The sequence below is a fragment of the Chelon labrosus genome (assembly GCF_963514085.1).
Source record: "Chelon labrosus genome assembly, chromosome: 2".
Lineage (NCBI taxonomy): Eukaryota > Metazoa > Chordata > Actinopteri > Mugiliformes > Mugilidae > Chelon > Chelon labrosus.
In genome coordinates, this window is record NC_140338.1 from 20,987,123 (window position 1) to 21,013,098 (window position 25,976).

A 25,976-nucleotide genomic window follows, 5' to 3' on the forward strand; every position below is an offset into this window, starting at 1 on the left:
TGTCTGAGACAGCTGACATGACATGAAAGTGTTAAAAGACAGACTTTTACCTTTGCCTCACCACCAAAGCTGTCATGGAAACACACTGTGGTTGACTAGCTTGTTTGTGTCTTCTAAAATAGTAAATAGTTTTGGACGGTAAGCATTTGACAGGAAACACATCATTGTGGACATATTTCTTTTTTGTTTTATTTTAAATGATCTTTTTTTTTTTCTTTTTAGATAAAAGCATAACGCTTCATTCGGAAGATACAGAGCTCTCAAAATGAAGACTGTGCTCCATGAGGCAAAGCAAAATCAAGCACAGAACTGCATAGATAATATATTTAAATATTCTCAACATGTTTTGAGGGACCCAAATGCAATGCACAAGGGTCCATTTGTCATTTTCTTTGGTGCCAACTCAAAACTAAGCATAAAAACCCTGCTTCTACGGTGTAACCGGTAGCATGTGTTACACAACCCGAGTCGAGCGTCAGATACACTGCGGTGTTAACTATTTACAAATGCTGCCCTCCTCTGGTTAAGACAGGGAATCCAAATTCTCTGAGACACACACGGTGAGTGTTAAAAGCCTCACTGCTGTTTAGGTCACAGTGAGCACTGTCAGATGAAGCCTACATTATCAGTTATCAGAGTCGCAGGATATCTTTTGTTTTCTCCACACAGAGAATTAACTGCAGTGACAAAAGACCCTCAAAGTGCCCAAACTCTGGATATCTTTCAGTGCTGATGATGTTCTTCTAAGTGCGGTACGTGTGTGCAGTGCAAAGCATTTAGGGACTGTATGAAAATCACTGGGAAGAGGGGGTAAACATTTTGCTTGCCTTTTTTAAAAACACGTTTTTAGACCGTTCTCACAATAAATAATATAATGCAGCAGTGGTAAAATGGTAAAAATAATTTTTGCCTTTAACCCGTTAAGATTTTTTATTATTATTATTTGCATTGGAAAATATACTTTAATTCAGCTAACAACCGCTGCAAAACTGTGACAACTAAATAATCAACCTGGGGCTCTGTGGAGAAGAGACAAACAAGTCTCAAAATCTTTGTCACCTGGCTGGAGTGTTATCTGCAGCAAACTTTCCCCGCTTTACTTCCACTTCCGTGAAATATGTAAATGACAAAAATGTAAACTAATAATTCTATGACACAGATGCTACTGAACTTGTTGAACCTAAAAATACTCGACCGCAACTAATTTTATGCCACAGAAATTAGGCAAAACAAATGCAACATCCCTTTTATTCCCTGTAGCACCAGGCGGCCTCCTCTTCATCAAATGAATCACGCTCTGCACCCTCCCTTGGAACTTTAAGGCTGTGCCTTCCAGTTGAATCCATTATATATTATATTATAATAATAAATATTGTTATTTATACTGAAATGTTTTATATATCTTCTGGACAAGAGTATTCTCACTTTGCCTGCAAGTCACACCTACACTATTGCTGCTATTGGATAGTGATAACTGGAAAGATATTGTTGAATTATTACAGAAAAGAATCCTAATCATTTTCATACAGCCCCTTCCAGAAAACCTACCAAAATAAAATCCACTCTTAGATAGTTCACAGCACCTTATGTTTATCTGCTCTGCATGTATCTGTGCACTCCTGCCTCAAGTGTTAATCAGATTTATTATAACCTCTCTCATCCAAGTCTTACTGGGATAATCACACCTTTTTCTTCATCTAGACTGATAACGCAGAAATGTGATTTATATACTAAATTATTATCCTCTGTAATGTCATGAACGTAAGTCTTTCTGACACTAGAAAAATGGCCACCACAAAAGCCTGATGGGTGAAGCTCATCCTGCCAGAGTCGAGATACGAGAAATCTCCGTTCCAGTCGTCAGCTCTGGTGCAAAGTTCAGTTAATGCGGCATTTGAAATTCATACTAAGCAAGATGGAAATGGACAGTTATATCCTTCGATGTCAGTGAGATTGGGGTTACGTCTGAATCAGCAGTGTTACCACAAATAGCTGCGAACCGGCGTCAACTCGGGCCAAACGACCGCAGAGCCATTACTGTGTGATGGACGGGATGCTGCGAGACCTCTTCATGATGAGACGCACCTCCACGTCGGGAAGGCTGTCCTGTTTGGTCTGGGCACACCCCTCGTCTGCCGCGGCCATGTGCAGGTCGAAACGCAGAGACACGGACTTCTTCCGCAGCTTGGGATTCCCTCTGAAGAAGGAGCCCTCCCACTGCTTTATCACCTTGTCAATCTTCTCCGTCCTGGTGAGACAGGTTGGACGTAGCAGCAATAGAAAGTGATAATGTAATCTTGTACAGGAACTATTTTGACAATAGAAGAATCCAACAAATGGGTCATGGGTCTCTGTTCTGCTATTCTGTACATAAATCATTTCTTACGTTGAGCAATGATTTGGTCAACCCCGAGTATCCCTCCAGGGGTTCCGCCACAACTGAAGATCATCTTTCACCCTTCATCCCTTCACTATCCTTACGTTCTATCCTTTCGCACCCCTCACCCTATCCCATCAACCCTCCTCATCCCATCCCAATGACACCTCCACCCTATCACTTCGATCCTCATTCCATCCCTTAGACCCTTTTCATCCCATCTCTCCAACCTTCTTCATCCCATTCATTCGACCCCTCTCATCGTATCTCTTGGCCCCATTCATCTCATCCCTTGAACTTCTCATTCCATCCTTTTGCACCCCTCACCCTAAACCTTCAACCCATGCCTTCTACCCTCTCAATCTATCTCTGCGATCCTTGACACCTGGTCCTCTCAACTGCTTTCATCTTATCTTTCCCATCCCTCTTCCCTATCCCTTCAACCCTTCTCATCCCATCCCTTAGACCTTTTTTGTCCCATCTCTTCAACCCTTTTCATCCCATTCGATGCCTCATTCTATCCCTTCAACCCCTCTCGTCCTGTACCTTGACCCCACTCATCACATTGCTTCAATTCTTTTCATCCCATCCCTATCACCTTCCAATCCTATCCCCTTGACCACCTCACTGACCAACTCCCCTTTCATCCCTCCACTGGCCTCTGTAAATTAATAAATTTCCTTGGGTTAATTAAGGAGGTGCCTAAACTTGTTCATGCTGCTGGGAGCTTCAGTATGTTAACTGGAGACTTAAAGTATAACTGCAGTATCAGTGTCTTACAGCCAAGAGTGTTGTGCGTGTGTTGCCTGTGCGTGTGTTGCCTGTATCGGTGCTGGCTTCCTAACTCCTCCCCTGATCCTCCTCTCACCTTCACCCATTCGTCTGGTGTCAGAGTGTCATCCACCCACACTGGATGGTGTCCTAATAATCATGTCACCTTGGTGTCACTAAAAGTCAGACTGTCCCTAGTGTTTAATAGCTGTATCTGGATCAGAAAGGGGGTGCTACTCCCTCCTGTTTTTTTGTTATGCTCATTTTTAAGAGAGTGTAGGTGGGGAACCTTGTGTCAGTTTTAGCTTAAAGAGCGGAAAAAAAACCTCTTAAACTTTGGTGAACTTCTCCTTTAGTTTACAGCATATTTATCTTGAGTATCATCCATCGCCTGATATCACTCCTCTTTTGTTGCTTGCATTAATCTGCTCTCATTAAAGAATTATCGAGTATTATAGATGACAAATGATTTTAGTGACCTGGCTACGGGAGTTGCTTTAAAAGATACAAAAGAAAGTATTCTGCTCCTTCGTGTCTGAACTCATTGTGCTTATAGAGGGAACTATCCTAAGGCCTGGTCTGACTACAAAAGAGACGCTTCCAAACATACCTCATCATCACACCACAACTAATGTGAAATGGCATCAGTATTCATATTTGTGAAATTTTAGAAAACTGTCTTTCTTAGTGGAACAACGACACACAGGCAGAACGATGAACGTGACTGTGCAACTGAGGACATTATACAAGCGAGTGTGGCTTTTGTGGCTGAGGCTGGTAAAACCTGATCACTGTGGAACAAAGAATTCCACCCATGTCTCTTCAAATAATAACAAGGTGCCACACCCTGTAGACCGCACACAAGGCGGGTTCCTCTACATCAAACACAGACCATTAGAGGAGGAAAATTCCCATGCATGAATTACTCATGGGAACCTGCAAGGCCATCTCGATGTGTGACTCCTTGTAACTTGTTGGATGCATAAAGATAATTGAGGGTACGGCTTGTCTGCTGAACCAGACGTCGCCTGGGAGGGGAGGACACAGTGTTGTATTGTTGTGAACCAATGAGTCAATATAAACTCAAGCAGTTGTAGCTGAAAAGTACTACATCTTGAGGAGACTTAGCAAACAAGAAACTATGTTATTTTGTAGTCCCCAACAGTGTTTATCTGGGTAATGTAAAACGGTGTGCTCTGAAGTGATGCAATTAGTGCTTGCTACAAGAAAATGCCAACATTTCAGACAGAAGCAGAGGTGCTGACTGCAGGTCAGAGGGGGGCTCAAAAAAATCAATACTTACTCGATAGTGCCGTGACCCTCTGCACTTTCGCGTACAACGTTGCCCTGAAGAATCTCCTGAGTCTTCACAGTGGAGATTGGCAAGTCTTTATCTTGCTCTGGCTCTGCGAGAAGACATTATTGACAAATTATTTCACAAGAGATGACTGTAATAAGACTGTAATGTGCACGCAGGTGTGTGTCACAGTACCTGTGAGTATCACAAGACTTTGCTGCCTGTACAGTATACTCTTCTTTATCCCATTGTCTGCAGGGAGGAGTGGGGGTATTTCGGGCAGGGGCTCTGACTTGGGTTCATCCGGCGTCACAGCAGTTTCACTGAAGCCGTTCTCCAGCCCGTTTTCCTTCGGCTCCTCCATGGAAGACCTCCAGGGCCGCAGACCCAAGTGCTGCACATTACGACCCATGTACCTGCACGCCGTACAGAATAGTAAATGTGTAATGCTCCTGATTTATGAGTGCCTACAGGAGTACATGATGACTCTCTGGTGAACATTGTAAAGACAATCCCATTTACAGGTTTATGACCAAATACCTGCGCAACTAATGACGTCTCCAGCCTCATCCGTCCTATGTTTAATGTTAATTAGTAAGTGTAAGCGTGCTGACACACCATTGCTACCTTCAAACAGAACCTGTAATTTCATGGTTACGACTTGGAAAGTCAAGTACACAAAGTTCTTTGAGAGAACACCGCTCCGGGGCAACTGTTTTTGTCTAGAAACAACCAAAGCTAACAGTTTACCAAGCTAACAACCAGGTAGGGAAATGTAAAGGCATAGTTAAAGGATGAGGCTACTGGGCTTATCGACATTTGTCATGCACATGTTATAAAATGAAAAGTCTATACGACTAAACTGTAGTACATTTATGCTGCTTTCAAATGAGGTCATATTTACCATGTTCACAAGAAGAGTTCATGTGAACAGCGACGTCTTGTGGTTGTTTTTGATAAGGCCCAAGTTCTCAAGTTGTGTATATGATTTATGGTAAATGGTAAATGGCCTTGCTTTTATATAGCGCTTTTCTACCTATTGGTACTCAAAGCGCTTTACAGTCATAGACACATCTACCCATTCGCTCAAACAAGCACACACACATTCACACACCAGTGCCACGCACTGGGAGCAACTGGGGGTTCAGTGTCTTGCTCAAGGACACTTCGGCATGTGGCACATTCCGGGGATCGAACCGCTAACCCTCTGGTTTGTGGACAACCCGCGGGACAACCCGCTCTACTGAGCCACATTGTGGTTATAATGTTGTAACCACAAAGCCAGTAGTACCTTTTAACCATTCTACGGCCACCAACTTTGGTGGCGGCACCACTTTGAAGGTGGTGCTGCTCATATACATTATGTTATTATGTCTGTAAAGATTCTTAGTCATCCAGGTCGTGGTTTATCCAAGAAATCCAGTTGCCTTGGTTTTAGCTTAGTTTCCTGCTATATATCCATGTGGACTGTTCTTGTGTACACGATAAACACAACCTCATTTGATGGCAATGTAAAGTAACATATCGTGTTCACATGTCACTATGAGCATGTTAGCATGCTGGAGTTAGCATTTATCTCAAATGAACCTCTAGAAATGCCATAACTTCAGAGTCTTCTTTACAATGAAGACTCTGCCAACCACAAATACAGTATATATGAATATTCCATTCCCATCCTGAACACGACTTTGAAGGTTTAAAAGATGACATAAAACACATTTGCAAGGTGTCTTCCAAATAATCGTTTGTGTCTAATACCTAGATTTAGCCCTCTCAGAATCCTTTATGGTATCCTGATACAACTCCATGGTGCCAAGACGACGTGTATGACTACGTCACTGTTACTCTCCTGTCCGTCACCACATAACACCCGCCAAAACGTTTTCATTGGCCTGGCAGATCTTTGTCGGAGCATTATCAGTTCCCAACTGAGCGCCCCAGAGCAGCTTCCTGCCACAAAAAATTGTAGGCTGGGGAGTTAGTCTGGCTTGCAGGATACCTTTACAGTTTTATGTGAGGATGCTCTGTCCTCTTTTTCTTCTACTCCTTCAGCTGCCACTCTTGTCAAATATGAATAAACCATGCACATTCCAGATCCCATCTCTCCTTCCTTTAGTGACATCAGTCAATCTAAAGAAATGAGTGAAATCAAAGCCAGCACTTCAGCCATAACCTCATCAAGAGCCATTAAAACCAGATTCCATTCTTGAAGCTATAAAATTATACTTATATGGCTGATGCACCAAATGTCTTAGACGGCGCCATAACACCTGAAGGGTTAAATAGTGGAATATTCCCTAATAAAAGATCCTGGTAGAAATAAAGAGACCAGACAACTGATGTCTGGTTTCTGTCATCTCATCTAATTATCGTGGATTTTCATATTCTATTCAGAAAGAGTTTACATAATCCATAGTATAATGGATGGCTTTGACAAAACTGAAAATACCAGTTATATAAAACAAGCTGTTTGACAGCCAGTGTTCAGAGAAACATCGATTAAGAAATCCTGTTTAAGTGCTGAGGATTGGGTTTGAGTCCTGTCAGTCAAGCATGTATAAAATATAATGATTTATTTATTTTTTATAATGATTAGACTTTTCAGACGTTTCATTTTATCATTTGTTTAACGAATCGTTTTACAATTAAGTAGAAAACTTGCAAACCAGGAAGAACAAGAAAACCACAAAATTCCCTATGAATGATTACATCCTGGTTCCTCTAAGGTTGCCCTCACCTTCCCTCTTCCCGCTCCAGCAGGCGGCGGTACGTGGCGATCTCTCGCTCCAGCCTCATCTTGGTGTTGAGCAGCTGGCTGTGACGCTGACGCTGCGTGACCAGTCCGCTCCTCACCTGATCCAGCTCGCCCTCCAGCCCGGCGATCACCTGGGACAGATCCTGCAGCTGGCTGGAGTACAGCCGCTGGGTGTGCTGCAGGGAGGTCTCCAGGCCTTTCTCCTGGACACCGGGAGGCAAGGGTTAGGGCTGCACAGTTCTTTTCACGTTTCTTTTAGTAATTCCACACTAACAGTGTGAAAATCATGAATATTGTCCTTTATTGGCCTACCATCAACAAAGTCAGTTGGATTGGTTAGCTTGGTCTGGTCAGCCTGTTTTGTCCAAAGAAGGACCTCTGCTGGCGAAATTAATCCTACATGTGTTTTCTTACCAAGGCATGTAGAGTCTCGATCTCCACCTGCAGGGAGTGCCACTGCTTCCTGGCCTCAGCTAGCTCAGCCCGTGCCTCCCTTAGGGCAGCGCCGCCGAGGCTCACCTGTGCCCACGCTGCCTCCTCCTGCATGAAGAGAGGGGCACCGGATATTGAAAGAGACCCCAAAACCACCACGACTACCTCCATCTCAGCATAAAAAAACACAATCACTCTCCCGTGAACAAACACTCCTCTCCAGTCTTATGTGACAATGTTTTTACATCACATGTAAATGTGTACCACCTGTGTTTATTTGAATTCGTGTCTGAACTGTGAAAACAAAACAGAAAGGAATGTACAACCGTCTCTTTTACTACCACACACCTTTAAGTAAGTGTTTTTTTCCCCCATTGGCACATAGTCAGACATTCAGGAGGAGCAGACACTTGTGGTGCTGTTGGTCGTGTTCGCTTCACTTTAGGCAAACAGACAGCGGAACAGACACACAGGCCTGCTTGTATGTACAGCTGTACAAGCTACACCGACACACTGCACAGCTGTCAGGCGTCTCACACCCTCAAATGCGCTGAAGCAGTGAAGTTGTCTCAGCACAGTTATGACAACATTTTGACAGTAAAAACAAAAGAAAACTCAAGTTATGCAAGCTATTTTCATGTCCAACGGCTCATGTATCCGTTCAAATGTTCTTAACTGATAAGAACATTCGGGCCTGCATCCACAAGTGTGTAATTATATGACTACCGAAGAAGATTACCATTCCATGTGTTATCTCAGCCAGAGGAAGTATTTGGATTCATTTCTTCAGTATAAGTTAAAGCTCAGCAATCACAATTTATGGAGATATAAATGTACAAAAGGATTAGTAAAGTTGGCGTCAGTTAGAAAATTGCTGGATTTGGACGTAGGTGTTTTAATCTTGTGGTTTGTTGTTGTTGTAGCTTTATAGACTAATATTTATTCATTTATTCAGTCAGTCCTGTGAAGGGTCGCGGGGGAGCTGGAACCTATCCCAGCTATCATCGGGCGAGAGGAGGGGTACACCCTGGACAGGTCGCCAGTGTATCACAGGGCTAACACAGAGAGACAGACAACCATTCACACTCACATGCACACCACAACGGCCAATTTAGAATCGCTAATGAACCTAATGGGCATGTCTTTGAACAGTGGGAGGAAGCCGGAGAAAACCCACGCAGACACAGGGAGAACATGCAAACTCCACACAGAAAGGCCCAGTTGGCCTGGATTTGAACCCACTGTGAGGCATCAGTGCTAACCACTGCACCACTGGGTCACCCAGACTAATATTTAATTTATCTCAATGGATGATACCTTTCTCAGTGATTATAAAACCTTTATCTGCAATGGAACAAGTAAATTTAGTTGGTAGGTAGATTCTGTTTAGTAAAAACTATTAGCATCAAATGGAAATGCTCAGTTGTACATAAGTGCATTCTAACAATTTGTACCTGCTGCACATTGTTACCGATTTATAGTTTCTTCTCTGAAAGAGGACAGAGGTGAAATTGTGGCACGTGTTACTGGCTATAGCCATGTAGCAAAGTGCAACAAAAGGCAGGCGTCCTCAAGCTTGCAAACATTATCGACACTCCCGGTTTTCCAGCTTTGAGGCATCGAAATACATTCAGTACAACTCATTCAACTCACAAAAACTCCAAATGCAAGCTTTGTTTGTTTACAACGACACATGACGTCTTTAATCCTAAAAAGGCTTTAATGTCACAGAAAGGGACGATGTATGTCTTGTACTTTACTGTAATCTGCCCTCCAGCTTTGTCACTTCATGACGTGAGCAATGCAACCTCATCCCACGAGGCGCATGATTTCCCTCTGTGATATTCTGACGTGATGACATCCAGCTGACTGCGTGCTAATATTCCACATGCAACACATGGGACATGAGAGCACTATTTTAATGTCATCTCTCATTATTATGGACATCCTTCATGCTTATGACTGCAGCATTTAGCGAGACAGAGAGAAACAACAGCATTTCCCGAAACCTGCTGTGATTAATCACGTTGGTGGCTTACAGCTCTCGTCAGCTGGACTTTATTGTCGCTGTCAGACCAAAGTCATTATTCTGAGGCGCAGCGGAATAAAAAAAAAATGCATCCAGACTGCGTTTTTTTTTTCCTCATCACACCAAAAGGAAGGAGGACAAAACTACAGAAGGAACTTAAAAATAGAGCAACACTGCTGTTATTAGATAAAGGATGAGAATGCTTAGGCTGTAATTTGGCTCATAGATGCTTAATGAAAATGAGGGTCATTCATCATGTATACAGTGCTGTAATAGAACAGACCGCAGCAGTTTTTAGATGAAGAGAGTGACACACAAATGAACACACAAACTACAAGAAGGCATGTACACATATACACATAGAGAGAGGGGAGGGACACAGTGCATCTGCAGCTGTCCACTGAACAAAGACCATACCAACCATTTAACTACAGTCAGAAAGCAAACATCTGGAACAGTCTGGAGTTGATCTTGAGGGTGTGTCTGGCTGGCACAGAGCCAGGATGACACTCACTGAAATAAAAACATGAGCATGCAGGAGTGGATGCGTACCTCACTGAGAGCTCCTCTGTGTGCCCTGGATGCTGCTGCTCCAGCTCCAGAGTGGCTAGGCCCGGCTGAGCCGGGGGGTGGATTTGAGACGGCGCCCAGGCCGAGGTGTCTCTCGTCCGGACCTGGAAGTCTGCTCTGGTCGCACTGCGCTCTGATTCTGTCGAGGAGCTGGGTGAGCTCCATCCCTGTGCCATCCTCCTCCTCCCCTCCTGCTGCTGCTGCTGTGGCCGTCTTTAACAGAGCATCGCAGGAGCTGGCCCGCTGCAGCTGCAGAGCCCGGGCTGCCTGCAAACAGCCAACCAGAGGGAGCACGAAGGGGAGGGAGGGAGAGAGAGATAGATAGAGAGAGAGAGGGAGAGGGAGGAAGAGGGGGAGAGAGAGAGAGAGCGAGAGAGAGGGAGGAAGAGGGAGAGAGGGAGAGAGAGGGTACAAAGGGAGTGAAGGACAGCAAGAAATACAAGAGAACAACAAGACAAGAGAGAGATAAGAGTGGGCCTAAAACAATCTTTGATGGTATAGGTGAATAAACGCAAAGGAGAAACATAGGAGACAAGTGTGTGTGTGTGTGTGTGTGTGATGGGGGGGGGGAGTGAGTCCACGCAATGCAGTAGCAAGAAGAATCACAAATCAGTTATTTCGTCAAACTCGAGCACGTGTCTGTACATGAGCATGTGTGTGTGAGGGTGCAGGAAAATCTTGATATTAGTCAGCAAAATGACAAACCAACGAGATGTAGGCGAGAAAGGAAGGGACTCAGAAGATGCTGGGAAGACTCCTCTCACATATAGACATACAAGACACACACATACACGCCCAGTCATTACGGGATTATTGCTTTGCGGTTTGAACACTCATGACTCCCATCCTACAATAACTGTGATAACAGACATTCCCACAATTACGCATCTAAAAGAGGAATATTATACCCAATTGTTCTGTTCGTTTTTTTCTAAAACCACTTAAAACCGGGTCAGAACTGGGTCAGACGTGTGACTAGAAGAACATGTTTTCAACATGTTTTCAACATAGCCAACCATACATTAGAAGAACACACACTGCAAACAGCTGTGTGAAGTTGAACTGTACCTATACTACTTACTGTATGTGCCAGCACGCTAACATTTAATAATTGTCTGAACAGAAATACAGCTTAGGGCAATGGAAATACTGTACGGTCTGTGAAGTATTGGCTCTTAATTTAGTCCTGGAACCGTTAATTTCTTTACTGAATCCAGGTGCTAAAAAAAAGTACAAATCTTTTTAGCAGTTTTTTTAATAGATGATAAGATATTTCAGTCTGGACTTAAGTGGTGGACAGAATATTATTAACCAAGAAGCCATAGAGCTAGCATGGCTAGTAAACTGTTCCGCTTCGCTGTATCATCCAAACAATTTCTCTTTTCATCACAACTGTAAGAAAAATACTTTTTACAAAAGGGTATAAAGATATATGTTCATATAAACTCCTTGAAATTTGTGCTTGTTTGGAAATCAAACAGCTCTACACTTTCATATTCATACAGAGAGACCACACATCTAAATCGTTGTCTCTTTGTGAGGCCTGACGCGTCAGCCTGGAAGCCTCCCACAACAGTTTTATGGCAGAGAGTTGGTCTGGATTCCCTTGGTTGGAAAGTGATTGTGCTTTTGGCAAAGATCTACTGTGCCAATCAAAATATTTGCATGAGCTTAATGTGGTGATGGACAGGAGAGTAACAGCAACACAGCCATACACGCCATCTGAGCGCCAGGATGTCTGTTGAAACACGCCCCGTAGTGAAATCCAAAATGACGTGTTACCAGACTAATATGCTGATAAAAGAGAGGCCAACTCTAACAGGAGTCTCGTTGTGGAAACAATGATTAAGTGAGTCTAATAATGTTAGCCTCTCCTGCCTCCCCTTCTACTTTGTTTTACAGTTATTGGGTTATCAGGTGCCCGAAATGTTCCTGCTGCTGTTTTTAAACTTATAACAGGGACTAAATTTTTATGCCTGTACCAAGGAATGGTTTACAAATGGGGCTCAATTTTACCGTGGGGCAGTGCGTGTACGATTAGAAAGGCAGACAGAAAAGGAAGCCTCAGTAAAAATGTGGAAAAAAAGGGGTCAGTGAGTAACCTCAAACTCCTCGTGCATCTCCTGCAGCTCTGTCATGGAGCGGTGGAAGTCTGTCTGCAGGGACATGCTGCTCTGGTCTGCCTTCCTCTTTAACTCCCTGAGCTGAGCCACTTGTTGCTCGAGACGCTTAGTGTTCTTCTCCTCCGCCTTGCACCTAGGATGGGATGTCAACACATGAATAAAATGCATTAATCACGGACAAATGTCACATAAATAAAGAGTCAGTACAGGATCATACAGAAAAAAAAACATGTGTTCAAGTCACATGAAACAAAAAATTTTATTGAAGCACTGACATGTTCCTCAGGCTTTAACATGATGATGTAAACAGGGATTACAACAACAGGTGGGAAGTATCTAATACTCATGTTCCAGCATCATTACAAGGGAATTTGTTGCAGATATCTTAACAAAAAGAGAACAGGGCATTAAAGACCTTGACATCACGCTAAGTGTGTCAGAAACAGACACATTTTGCTGGTCAGGACACACGTCTGTGGATCTATTTAAGGAACAGGTACGTATTTCAGCCTCCACTGTCCTTCAGGGGTTAATGGCTGACAGCAGAGGGAAGTGTGTGTGTGTTTGTGTATGTGCATGTGGGTGGGGATCGGTGGTGTTTGGCGGGGGGGGGGGGGGGGGGGGTTGGTGTCACTCTGCATCTATACAAAGTGCCGACGCGGCAACAGAGCCCGGCCTGGATTTGTATGCAGGTTGGCTCACAGGAGCGGGAACTGACCTGAGTTAGATAACAGCTGACTGGAAATGCATTGCAGCAGGATGACAACAGGAAGTCTTTCAAGCTCACTCTACGGCTCATCGTATGGAGATATTTTAGTAGTAATCCAGCATTTGTGTAATGTTGAGAGTATCAACAATGCAACTGAGCAAATATGTGTGCAGCCACATGCAGTGGATCAAAGGGTTTAATACGTTCAAGAGACGTGATCTTACGGCTAATATACTAATCTGTAAAGCCTGGACTGTATCGGATGAGGAAGGGGATCAGGAAAACCACAGCCGAATACAGCTGACCTGGCCTGGATGGCAGCAGCTCTGGACTTCACGCTGTCAGACTGTAATGCCAGGTGGGCATTTTCCATCAGGAGTTTACCAACCTGACAAAAAACAACAACAACAACAACAACAAAAAAATTAGTAAAAGAAGTCTGCTATAACGTAGAAGTCTTCATTCATTTTGGATATTAAATGTTATTAGCACCAGCTGACATCCTGTTAACGTCTGTTCTAATGAGAGGGTTTGTACATTCTTCCTGTATTACTGTATCATGCTTGATTCATTAGGAAAAGCACCAGTGTTGTAATAGTAACTGTCAGACACTGCTGTCCTCTCTAAGCGTTGGCCATGACACACTCAGCATGACGTCACCCCAGTTCTTGGATCTCTTCACTGGCTTCCAGTAAAATTTTGGGTCACGTTCAATATATTAAAGGCAAACAAACTACCTTGCCCCCACTTATACCTCTAGGCTTTAATCCCATACTCTATCACTCGGCCTTCTTTCCATTTCCCGCACAAATTCCAACTAAAGGTGACTGTACGTTTGCTGTGTTGGTCCCTAATATGTGGAATCGATTTTAGCCTGATGTAGCCAGACTCAGTTCTTATCTGAATATGACTCTGGTAACACAACTTTTTCAACCAATACCGAAAAAAAAAAAGACTTCTGGTGCAATTGAATAGTCCTACAACTAATCAGAGCAATGGCGTATGTGACATTAAGCAATTAAAGCATTTCTCTCTTTTGACTGATCCTTTAAAGTTATTTCATGTCGATATCTTTTACAACAGACTTGATACGGGATTCTAAACAGCTACAAATTGAACTCCATGGTGCTCAGATGACGTGCATGACTACCTTGCCGTTATTCTTCTGTCCATCACCACATAGAGTCTGCCTAAACAATTTAATTGTGTTAATTCTTGTTGCATAAAATTTTTTTGCATAAATAAAATAAAATAAAGTTTACGGCCAGAGATTTGAATCAGCCCAAGTCCTGTATGAGGATCAATCTTTTAAATCCCACAACTGGTTTTGCAAGACTCTTTGTTGTTAGTACTGCATTAGAAAGTAAAAGTCAATATTTGCCTGTGAGTTGTAAGACACAAAATGTCCTGGTACAGTAAATTCGTTCCACATGAAGGTCTCTCTGTAAACAAGCTACACACATTGAGCCAAACTCGTTCAGTCTTCATCCATTATTTTTCACTTCTCGTGGTGGACCGAAGTCATCAACTCACACGAAACCAACTTTGTATAAAAAGCACGCTACGGTTTTTTTGAAAAGAAGTTATGGTTGGCTGAAGAACCCGTGGTTAGAGGAGCAGATCTGGGTCTGGATGAAGCTGATTAAACAATATTAGAACATATAACCATTTTAATGCAAATAAACAACATTAACTTGTAATAAAAAAACATTAAAACCTTTAACTAGTTCGCTTTAAACGTTATTTGTCATATTACAGAGGTGCTTTTCCCAGGGAATCTCTTTCCTCTAGGCTCAAAAAGCCAATCAGTGCTTAAGCCTGTATGCAGTGTTTACATACACGCAACAGTTCAAGAAGCCAACAGAGTGCAAAGATTTGTGTAAAAAATTACCACAATTTCATTACAGTGCCTTCCAGCTGCGGTTCATTCTCACTGTTTAAGGCTTAAAAGCTGTGTGAATAACGCAAAGCCCAACATATTCACGAATTCCAGTGTAGGATTCTAAGTATGAAAAGGTGGCTCAAGTATTTTATCACACACGAAATCGTTAACACACCCCTGTTTCCCTTTGTTTCTTATGAGTGCAACTCGAGACACACCCATTTTGAAGAAAAGCCAAAGACAACATGGAATATTCCACAACATTTACACCACACGCACCATTAGACAGTCATTGTGTGGACGTCACATTACAACTCTTTGAGTCTGTGTGAGGCGAGTGTGTCGGGGACTTGAACTCTGAGATCTCCTGTCGTAGAGACCGATTATCCATCATTTCGAGGTATTATAAAGCAAAGCTCCCTTCACAACAGAATACAAGGACGCTGTTGTGAGTACGTAAACGTGCCAACTTTCGACTGAGATGGCATGCAAAGATAAACAAGAATATAATTAAAATGTCTGTCACTGCTAACTACTGATGCGCTTCATACAGAAAGTGACACTTAATCTAGGGAGTAGTTGAAAACCATCAAGTCAAGTCATGTGAGAGCCCCGTAATAAAGATTTCCGCATTCTTTCCGTGTGTGACATTCGTCATTCTTCTCTGTGACTCAACCACAGACGCAATGACACCTATAACTTTGCAATCCTCAGCAACACGCTCCTTAGATGTGGAGTTCCCTTCTGTTTCTGTTCTGAGGTGGGTTTTATATTTCAAGTAGAGTCTGCGGCCCCAAACCAGCAAAAGTTATTAGATTAGATTAGATTAGATTCAACTTTATTGTCATTACACATGTACATGTACAGAGCAACGAAATGCAGTTTAGCATATAACCAGAAGTGCAATAGGCAGTAAGTGCACGTGGCATAAATATTATGGTAAATAAGTATGGTTTTTACAGCATATGGACAATATTTACAGATCAGAACCTATGTACAGGTGATTAATTAACAACTGAAATTTACAAGTTTTATATCGTCCAGCCTCCATGCATTCTCAGTCTTTATATTCAGTGTTAAACCAGGATTATAGCACTGCAGTTAAGACACGTACCCTGGCTTTTAATTCAAGATGTTATTCAGGCAGTACGCACCATGTTGCAGCTGTCATCAACACTAAACTACACAATAGGTTGTGTTTGATTATACACTTCTCCACTCTGGCAGCCAAAATGGCCTTGGGCTGATGTAATGGATCATGTGCTGAGCATAATCATAAAGCGACGTGAAAATAATACTTCATCACCATTAAATCAAACAGCTGTGCAATGTGCGTCACCTGATTGTTGGAAATCTGACCTGGGCACGGAGCTCCTTGACAGTCTGTTCCTGCTGGGACCACTCCTGGGAGCGAGAGCTGCTCCTGGCGCCCCAGTCGGCTATCTGAGCTTCCAGCCGGTAGTTGGCCTCCTGCAGCCTGCTCACCTGCTCCAAGAAGCCCCTCAAGCGGGCGTTCAGATCCCCCATTGTGTGACTGGAATCCTGCAGCAAGTCCATGGAGACCTGAAAGAGCGCACAACCAAATGTTGACAGTCACATGAACATATCGTGCCCGTGAAATTTCCTTACAGTCAAATGGCACAGCTGCTGGTGCTGAAATATTCAGCTGGTACACCACTGACAGACCACATTGACAAAAAAACATGAGGTTACAATCGCCACCGCAGACTCTGCCTCCCATTCGGGATCACATGCTGCCAAAGGCGTTTACAAGGTAAATGTTTACCCAGTGATACTCACCTGAGTCTACGTGGCTGCCACGAATGAGCCAGAGTAAATGTAGTCAGTCAGTCAGTCTGTTCTCCTGGTCACAGCGAGCCGATCCACCACTCCCCACAGCTTAGCCACATTCCTCTACACAGAGCTGGTCAACACTTTCTCCTTCCCACTGTGTGACCGGGTCATCAGAAGCGGCCCATGAGGCAAAGCAGACGGGCTGCTGGAATCACAATTTGTGAGTCAGTGTGCAGTCTTCAGGATCATCCACAACAGGGATGTTCCTCCCTGTCCCACCTCACCCCCCAGACAGCATGTGGGAGAGGGGAGAGCAGTGGGGTAAGCACTGGACACAGTGCTTACATCACCAGCACTCTGGGGCCTTTTGTACTCTCTGATCCAGGATTACTGAGCTGCTTTCAAACAGGCAGCAACACAAGCTGTGGAGGGAATGTTCAGGGAGACACAGTGACAGGACAGTGTTTGAGTGCGTGGACGTTTAATGAGAGGTTACATGTACTGTAATTAATCGGTGTCTGCACACACTCTGCTCTGACATTACTTTGTGCAGAGTCACTCTTGCTCAATGGCAGTCTTGGCTGTTTGAGAGAGTGTTTGTGTCTGACTGTCTGGACCAAAGGTTTCGTTTTCAAAATATTTTAACGTGGTTTTACTGTCTCCTTGGATACAGAGATGGCATAACAGCTACAGAGCTGCGCATGTAGAATTTCCATATATTTTCATAGCTACCTTTTACAGCCTTGCTGGCAGACCGTGCAGAATAATTGTAGACTTCAATAATATAATGAAAATATTCAAGTTGTTATCATAAGGTGTGTTTGGTTATAGGTGTGGTACAAAGATTGTCCTGAATATATAAAGACACAAACTCTGATCCACGTGGAAACAGATGGGTGAGCCACTATTACAAAAAAAAAAAAATAAATAAAAAAAATAAATAAATAAAAATAATTGTGGTAACCTGGTATGGCCCCCCAGCTACAGAAAACAACACCATGCATCAACTACTAGTCCATGCATCTAGAGTCTGCAATGTGATGAACAGTGACCCCTGTGGTCAAATGAGGGAATCACAAGCTACATGCTAAAAGATAGCTTCGGTCAAAACACAAAGTGGTTAAAACACTTTATCATTGCTGGAAGATTGCTGGTGTGATGACTTCCCAGGGCAAGCTAATAAATCATCTGAACACTAATGTGATAGGCAGCTGGTGAAATAATAGTCATTCAGAATAGTTCCCCAGGCTACAAATTTTCTTAAATGTCTTAAGGCGAATAATCAGGTAAGAAAAATGTATTGTCCAATAAAAGCTGTAAAAGCTTCATCCATTCCTGATTTTGTATTTTGCCAGCGACCTTGACTCTTATCGTTATCGTTCATCAAAACAAACAACAAAATTCCCCCATGCCGAAATCCAGATGGAGTGTTACGTGAACTTGTGGTTACAACGTGGGAAGTTGTGCACATAGAAAGTCGTGAACTCCTGCTGCCTTCAAACGAGGTCGTGTTCGTCATAGTTCATGAGCTGTGACGTTTCTAGAAATGATGAAAAGTAGACGTTAAGTAAATATACCATTTATATCATTTTCTTTGAAATTTCATAATACGTCAGAGGTAAATGTTGATATTCCCAACAACCTCTAATTATGTCTGATTACTGTTAACCTATGTGGTTTCTAGACACCAACAGTTGCCTGGCAACAGTGTTCTCACAACTTGCGGCTGATCTTACCACTTGAATACCAAACACTTTGTGTACACAACTACTCATGTTGTCACAACGAGCTCAGGAGTTTCATTCGAAGGCAGCTTCAGACATTTCTGACAACGTCGACATAAAAGGGTGTGAATACCATTGACATGGTAACACCCCATTTAATGGCAGCATAGCATCTTTGACTTTGCTAACATTAGCTAACATTATAATAAGCAGTGCTAATCCTCTTCTATTTAGTTTGATTACAAAAGTTTAGATAAAAAATAAAGATTGCTCATGTATGTGTGAGTTATACAGCTGGATGTGAAGCTAATTCGATGGAGACTTTGGCTTTGTCTTTACCTGCTGTATTTCTGAGTGCCTTCCTCAGCTTCAAAGAGCCGCTTTTGTTCATTTGCATATACTTTATCTGAGTATTTGTTAGATCAACAAGCATACTTTGCTGGAGGCAGAATGTGGGGCTTATTAATACAGATAACTGCACTTCTTTCAGCTATGACTGTTGTGCAAATATTGTCTCTGTCTAGACTTTTACTCTTTCCGTGAGGAAGCAGCCAGCCGACTTTCTGAACTGCTTGACAGCTTGTGCTCATCATTCATCATTACGGCCAGAAAAGAGAGGGATGGTTGTTGTGTAGAGATAAAGAAACAGGGGGAGAATAGCGAACATGCGCACAACATGCGGACCAACCAGGACACACTCCTACACCTTCTCAGCAAGGCGGCCTCCTTGATGGTGGTGGCCTTTAACAGTCAGTTAAAAATCCTGGAAAATGGTGTGGGAGGCAACTCTGTTGTAAGAATCTGGTACGGATTATTTCTGCTAATCGGCAACAGGGAATGCCACCGAGCCTGTTTCTGAATGTCATGTTGCTCCATCGAAGATCCAAGAAGAGGCTGTCTCACGACATTTACAGCAATGCTTGAACGGAATCTTGGACGTGAGTAATAAAGCAGGTGTTCACTTGTTTGTCAGATTAGGCAAATAAGAGAAGAGGTGGAGACATCAGTGGTCGACTGTGCCAGAAAGAGAAGAAACAACAAAACAAGCGGTAGCCTAAGATTATGGGTTTGACACTGAACAGTCTCAGGAACCTGACCTCTGTGACTTGACATTCCTCCGCCTCTGTTCCCTTTCGAGGGTGGGTGCTGAGGAACTCTTTGATCCCTCCTCATGTGACCCCTCATTTTCTGTGCAAGGGGCCTTTTTACCAGCTGTCAAAAAGAGAAGAAACATCTGCTATAAAAACACACAATAGCTTTGATCCACTCCTTAACAATTATCAAACAAGCTTCATGCCAGCAGGTTTTTGCCCTTACATGATATCCTTATACAAGTCCCTTTAAACCTGGGTTGGAAGCTATTGTGGCCTAAATCCAAAACCACACAGGGATTGTTCAGATAAGCTCTCTGCCAGACTCTGCTGTAGGGGTTATGTTCAGCTAAAGCAGGTCTCATGTGTTTTTACATGCCGTGTAAATGTACAGTAAGAGTCCCCATTCAGTCTAAGACGCTCTGGACTTGTTTATACCTGACAAGTTCTCATTGTGAACGCTTCTACTGAAAATAATCATTATAATAGGTGCACTAATAGTTTTGCATTCACAATGGGCCAAATGTAATGAGAAACAGAAAGTCTGCCAACTCTACAGTTCACTTTTTCTAGTTTTTCTAGTTCTAATGTTTGGGTTATGCTGAGCTTCAGTGTTCAGGCTCTGTTTTTTGCTAGTTCAGTGTTACATTCAGTGAAAATTCTTCAGTCTAGATGTTGCTACATTTGTAAGACCATTACTTTTTACCAAGAAGATAAAGATACTGACACAGCTTAAGTTTATTAATGGGTATGATATTGAAGCTGCTTTCTTGTCATCTATAAATTCATTTAAATGTTCATGGCATTTCAGCAGCACAGCAGGGGGCCCAGAACGATACGATACGATACGATGACAAAACTTAGCTTTTATTTTCATTGTATAGTCACATATACAGCAAAATGGATATCTCCTCCCACAGTCAAAAGACATGCACGTTAGGTTCATTGGTTAATTCAAAACTGACCGTAGGTGTGATTGTGAGTGTGAATGGTTGACTGTCTCTCTGTGTTAACCCTGCGATAGACTGGCGACCTGTCCAGGGTGTACCCCGCCTCTCGCTCAATGACTGCTGAATGAAGAAAAGGTAAGAAGAAAAATTATTTTTTAGTCTGTTTGTTCTGGTTTTGATGCCCTTCTGTCTCCTTTCAGAGGGCAGCAGGCTGAGCAGGTGGCGTATGAGATGGAGGTGGTCACAGATGATATTCTTGGTCCCAGAGAGGCAACGAGAGAGGGCGATGTCATCCAGGGACGATGAAGGAGAGCCAGTATTTTTTAGCTGGGCTTATGACCCTCTGCAGATTTTATTGTCAGCCGCTGTGCAGCCATCGTACTACACAGAAATGAAGTACAGGTAAGCCTGCACATTCTCTATGGTGGAAGGTTTGCAGCAGCAACTCCAGTCAACAAACCGCTCCACCAGTTTGTTCCTTCTGAGTATCCTCAGGAAGTGGAGTCGCTGCTGAGCCTTCCTCACTGCTGCTGTGGTGTTGGCCGAGCAGGAGCAGGAGGACTCAGGGGTCTAAAGGCAGAGGAATTTGAAAGTGGGAGCCCTCTCCACACTGAAGCCAGCAGGTTAGGTTTGCTTATTCCTCCATCCAAGAGTCAGAGACAATACACTCTGGTCCTGGAAACTCTTCAGGAAAAGAGTCTACTTTTCACTGATGAGTGTAATTTCTGCCAGTGCAGACAATACTTACAATAAGGAAAGTCTTGGCATGCAGACGATGCAGAGTGGGCAGGAACATTTCAACAGCCTGCACCAGGGTGGAGGACTTTTCACTCAGCGGTATAGAGCATCTGACAAGATCAGGGACTGAGACTGTCTTTCAGGATTTAAACACGCTGCTCATCTTCTGGTCTGGTCCGGTTCGGTTAAAACCATGGCACCATAAGTATAAAAGGAGAAAATAAGGGTCAGATTCATTGTTTTGTCTCTTTAAACAGATACAGTATCTTCATGTGAATCTGTAAGTAAAGAACAAGGGTTTAAGTGAAGTTTAGTTGCATGCAGGTATACAGTCTGGAAATTCCTGCCATACCCTGTAGGCAAGCAAGTTAACACATTGGATTTGCCAAACAAATAACTTACACAAAGCTGTTGCAGTGGATGTTGCCTCTCAAATCCAGCTACATTTTTTTGCATCTCAAGTTCTTAGTCAGACTGTGAACAATCGTCAACACATGGAACAGGAAGTATCTGACTGACTGCACTTGAAGCCCCAAAAAATTGCCCCTGGAGGCTAAATCATCAGACAAAAGCCGCTGGGATCCTAGATTGGGAGTTTTGTGACTCTTCAATTAGACTTTTGATCAAACACATCTCTTTTGTTTGTGCTTGTTTGAGCTTTTATACAGTACGTTCTAAAGAAAACATTCCCAGGATTATGGCTGACAGAAACATTTCTACAAGGCCTTTAGAACAGAGGATGAAAGGAGGAGTTCCTGTCTTTGAGAGAGGTCTGGTGTAGAGGCAGTGTCATATTTACTCTCACAGATTTTTTTTATATATATATATTTTTTTAGGGCTCAGTGCAAGTTACTACCACTCCAGTCTATTTTGCAGTAGAAGATAAGTAACAACCACTCAGGCACACACTAACATATTATGTGTACACTTCAGGGACTAGTTCACAGGCGCAAAGAAAAGAGTTTTTAACATCATATTCAAGCAACAGAAGCCTGACCTCCTCTTTACAATGCAATGAAGAAGTAACACATCCAAATAAACTGAAATAAACACATTGTGTTGATCACTAAGCAAATTTAATTTTGAGGACAATTAATTGGAGTTTGCATGTTCTCCCTGTGTCTTTCGTTGCCAGTGCCCTTTTCTACACTGTGGTGTGCCGGGGAGGCAGCACTAAGAAGAAGGGCACCTCGCGGCTGGACAGACTGATACAGAAGGTGGGCTCTGTGGTCCGGGCAGAGCTGGAGTCCCTGACATCGGTGGCAGAGGCAAGGACCTTGAACAAACTCCGGTCCATCATGAACAATGTCCACCACCCTCTACACGACACCATAGTCAGGCAGAGAAGCTCGTTCAGTGACAGGCTGCTGTCTCTGTCCTGCGCCACGGACAGGTTGTGGAGCATCCCTGTGAGGAAACAACTGGACTTTGGTCATTGCTGTCAATACTGTGTATTTTTTACACAGTATTAAATATTCATATTATTATATAACTTAAATATCTTTATATCTGTGCAATGAAGCTACTGGACACCGAATTTCCCACTGGATAAATAAAGTAATCTAATCTAATGATTGTTAACTGGTTGACTGGTGATTCTAAATTGGCTGTAGGTGTGAGTGTGAATGGTTGTCTGTCTCTTTCTGTTAGCCCTGTGATAGACTGGCAACCTGTCCAGGGTGTACCCCACCTCTCACCCGATGACAGCTGGGATAGCCTGCAGCCCCCCCCCCCCCCTCACATGTCATTACTTGTTACTTGTTACAGTCCCCACCAGTCGATATTGAAAATTATTATATTTCAATATTTTCTAAAAAAGAAGGGCTTTTTACATAAACCTTTGGACGAACAAATGTCGGTTTCTCTCGACACACCTATTCCCTTAAAGGCAGTCTTGTGATATGTAGGTGTATGTTATTTTGGTCTAGGGCTCTTTATTTCCAGTTAAGGGGAAAGCAAATTCTGTGGCATACAATAATATTTTAGATAATTGTTCTGCCAAACTTTGCTGCAAGAATTATTCCTGTTTGAACATGCCCCTTTGCACAAAGTGAAAGAGATGGGTTTCCCGGTATGATGTGAAAGAACTTGACTCAGACACCTTTGGGTTGAATCCAACACATCTTGGCCAGTTAGGTTTGAGACTATCCCTGCTGGGATTGGGCGAGAGGTTGGGTGCACCCTGGACAGGTCACCAGTCCATGAGACAAAAAAAATTATCTAAATTCTATCCAATTTAGAATCACCAGATAACCCAGCATGCAGGTATTTGGACTGTGGGAGACCTTGCAGTCTTGACACACAGAAACTCTCAGTGGAAAGGTTCCTGCACTAAAATGACCTAAAAAAAACAACAACAGTCATTTGTACCTGAGCTGCACAATTACTTTACTTTACTGCCAGGGTGATCTCAGTTCAGACAGTACCAGAACCAGAATGAGCACATTTCAACTGCACCTTTAGAATCTGTCAATCAACCACCACACGCCTTAGAATTTAATTCTGATCATACCAGTGGGGGGAGATAGTTATGCCTAAGACTATTAGACACACATTCCACGCGTATCACAGCTTGCAAAGTGGAAGACAAACCATAAACATGGCATAAACACCCTCTTAGGGATCTTTACACCCATATAGAGAAAGTAGTCAGATAGGACACAGCTAAAATGTTTCGTCACTCATGCATGAAACTGGCAGGGCGGCTCCTCATGAGTGTCTGGGAAAGTAGGTAGAAAATGATTAGGTATCTGTGTATCATCAGCTTCCATTGTAAAAGCTGTTTTATGCCATTCCACTTGCCATTAATAATAATTGACCACAGTACTAAGAATCAACAGAAAAACGAAGCAGCTGCGTGAGCAAAGACATGAAAAGATAAATTAGGCAGAAAGATTTACAACCTAAAGGGCAACAGTCCCTGAAAAACTATTATCCTCCTCGTAATCTGTTTGACGTTTTGCAAAGCACTTCAGGGTTATGCCGTACTTGTTTCTGACAAAACAATTACACTAGGAGTGTCACGCTTAGCTGTCATTCAAAATAAGGTTGGGCAAATAATTCAAACGGCCCAACAAGTCAGAGCTGTGTACAGGTTGACAGAGACCGTTTGCGCAGGCCGCAGACAGAGTGCACAGTAAGTCTTCTGGGGGCATGAGTTAACCTCACCGAAGTTCATCTTTTTCCCACCACGGCAAGTTTAACTTTTCTACAGTGAATACTTTGAGTGGAAGCTCTGTCTGTTCCAATCTCTCATGTAACATGCACCACCTCTAAGTATCATGGGCTCTTGTTTGTATCATGTTTGTATGCTGCATGTAAAGTTTATCCAGAGGCCGTTCAAAATAACTAAACAGAGGAGTAACCACATGAGCCAGCACACACAGGACCGTGGGACCTGGTGTCTCCCCTCTAACCCTGTACATGCCAAACTAAACTCTAATAAACCGAAAAAGAAGACTACCGAACCCATGAAATCCAAAGTCACAGCATTAGAACGGCTTCTGCTGCTGTGGCAGGGAGGAGGATGTATGAGAGATGAGACCAAACTAGAATTGTTTGGTTTAAATGAGAGGCGTCATGTCTGGAGACTAAACAAGGCTGTATTCCAGCATCAGAACCACATCCTGTCCGTGACACATGGGGGTGGTAATGTCCTTGTTTGGGCCTTTTTTTTGCTGCATCTGCTGTTTTGCTTGCCATCGCTGATGGACTCATGAACTGAGAAATCCCAAGCACACAAATTGTTCTACAAAAGACTGGTGAATGAACAACAAAATGAATGAAGTCCTGACCTTAATACAAGAAATGTTGTGGAAGGACTTGAAGCAAACAGTTTAATGTGAGGAAACCCACCAACATCTCAGTACTGAAGCGGCTCTGTACTGAAGAATGGGCTAAAATCCCTCCGAGCTGCTGTAGACGACTGATCAGAAGTTACCTTAAAGACTCAAGTTTATTAAACTAGGGTCTGTTAGTGATAAATGTTGTCTTGCTATATTTTCTTTTATAATATTTGTCTAATTCTAGAGCTAGTCAGTGTTATCATGCATTCACTCAAAAAGGCGTGTTTGCTAGATAGGGAGCTATTTAAGTATTTTATCAGATTGTTCTTTTTGTGATTGAGGACATTCACTTCTTTTACTCAGGTAAAACCTGAAAATTCACTTCCTGAATCTACTCTATGCAAATGTGAAAGGTTACAAAAAGGCAAACAAATTAAGAACATCTGATTAAAGGGCAGAGCGTGCCCATCCCTCCATTAACTGGAGTATTAACTGCCAATTACCTCTGCTTGAACCATTTCACAGGATCCACACTTGTAATGACACATCAAGTAAATGATATATGGACATGTCTGTCGAAATGTCAGCAGTTATGACAGTGTGTCATGGGAACTGGAGCCTGTTCACCTTTAGAGCCACCGTCTTAGACTGCAGTAGACAACCATCGCTGCCAAGATAGAAGCCTACTGATGCTGAGGCTTTGTCGTGCAACAGCTGGTAGCAAACACCAGAACCCAGATGCAGTCAATCATCCTGGGTGGCAACACACGGGCTTGTTCAGCCGTTTGCAAGTAGATTAAAACTCGCTAACAGACTGGGTGACCATGTCCTGTGTGGATTTAATGAAGCCATAATGTGGAGCATGGAATGATCAAGGTGTAGAGGGTAGCCTCAAGCCTCTGTGTTTCCGTATAAGTCTGTGGTAGATTGAATAAGCATTTAAACATGT

General features: G+C 42.9%; 1 protein-coding gene across 2 annotated transcripts; it reads right to left on the reverse strand.

The window, feature by feature from the left end:
- Positions 1 to 92: 92 nt before the first annotated feature.
- Positions 93 to 17,475, reverse strand: krt222 (keratin 222). Of its 2 annotated transcripts, XM_084567726.1 has the most exons (10): positions 16,746 to 17,475; positions 16,305 to 16,508; positions 13,369 to 13,451; positions 12,334 to 12,487; positions 10,214 to 10,498; positions 7,615 to 7,740; positions 7,183 to 7,403; positions 4,641 to 4,861; positions 4,452 to 4,554; positions 93 to 2,248 (listed from the first exon to the last, which is right to left on the reverse strand). In XM_084567726.1, the coding sequence occupies exons 2-10, from the start codon at positions 16,500 to 16,502 to the stop codon at positions 2,035 to 2,037; spliced, it is 1,605 nt and encodes a 534-aa protein (XP_084423852.1). In that variant the 5' UTR covers positions 16,503 to 16,508; positions 16,746 to 17,475; the 3' UTR covers positions 93 to 2,034. The 2 variants fall into 2 exon arrangements, with proteins under 2 accessions (XP_084423852.1, XP_084423851.1); XM_084567725.1 differs by lacking the exon at positions 16,746 to 17,475 and having other exon boundaries at positions 16,305 to 16,606.
- Between the last annotated feature and the right edge of the window lie 8,501 nt (positions 17,476 to 25,976).

Excerpts from the sequence above, each read along its gene's own strand:
- krt222 (XM_084567726.1), bottom strand. The coding sequence starts at position 16,502 with ATGGACTTGCTGCAGGATTCCAGTCACACAATGGGGGATCTGAACGCC. Across the intron at positions 7,741-10,213 it reads ACAGAGGAGCTCTCAGTGAG|GAGGAGGCAGCGTGGGCACA; the intron begins GTACGCATCCAC and ends CTCTTCATGCAG. Across the intron at positions 4,555-4,640 it reads AAGTCTTGTGATACTCACAG|AGCCAGAGCAAGATAAAGAC; the intron begins GTACTGTGACAC and ends GTCTTCTCGCAG.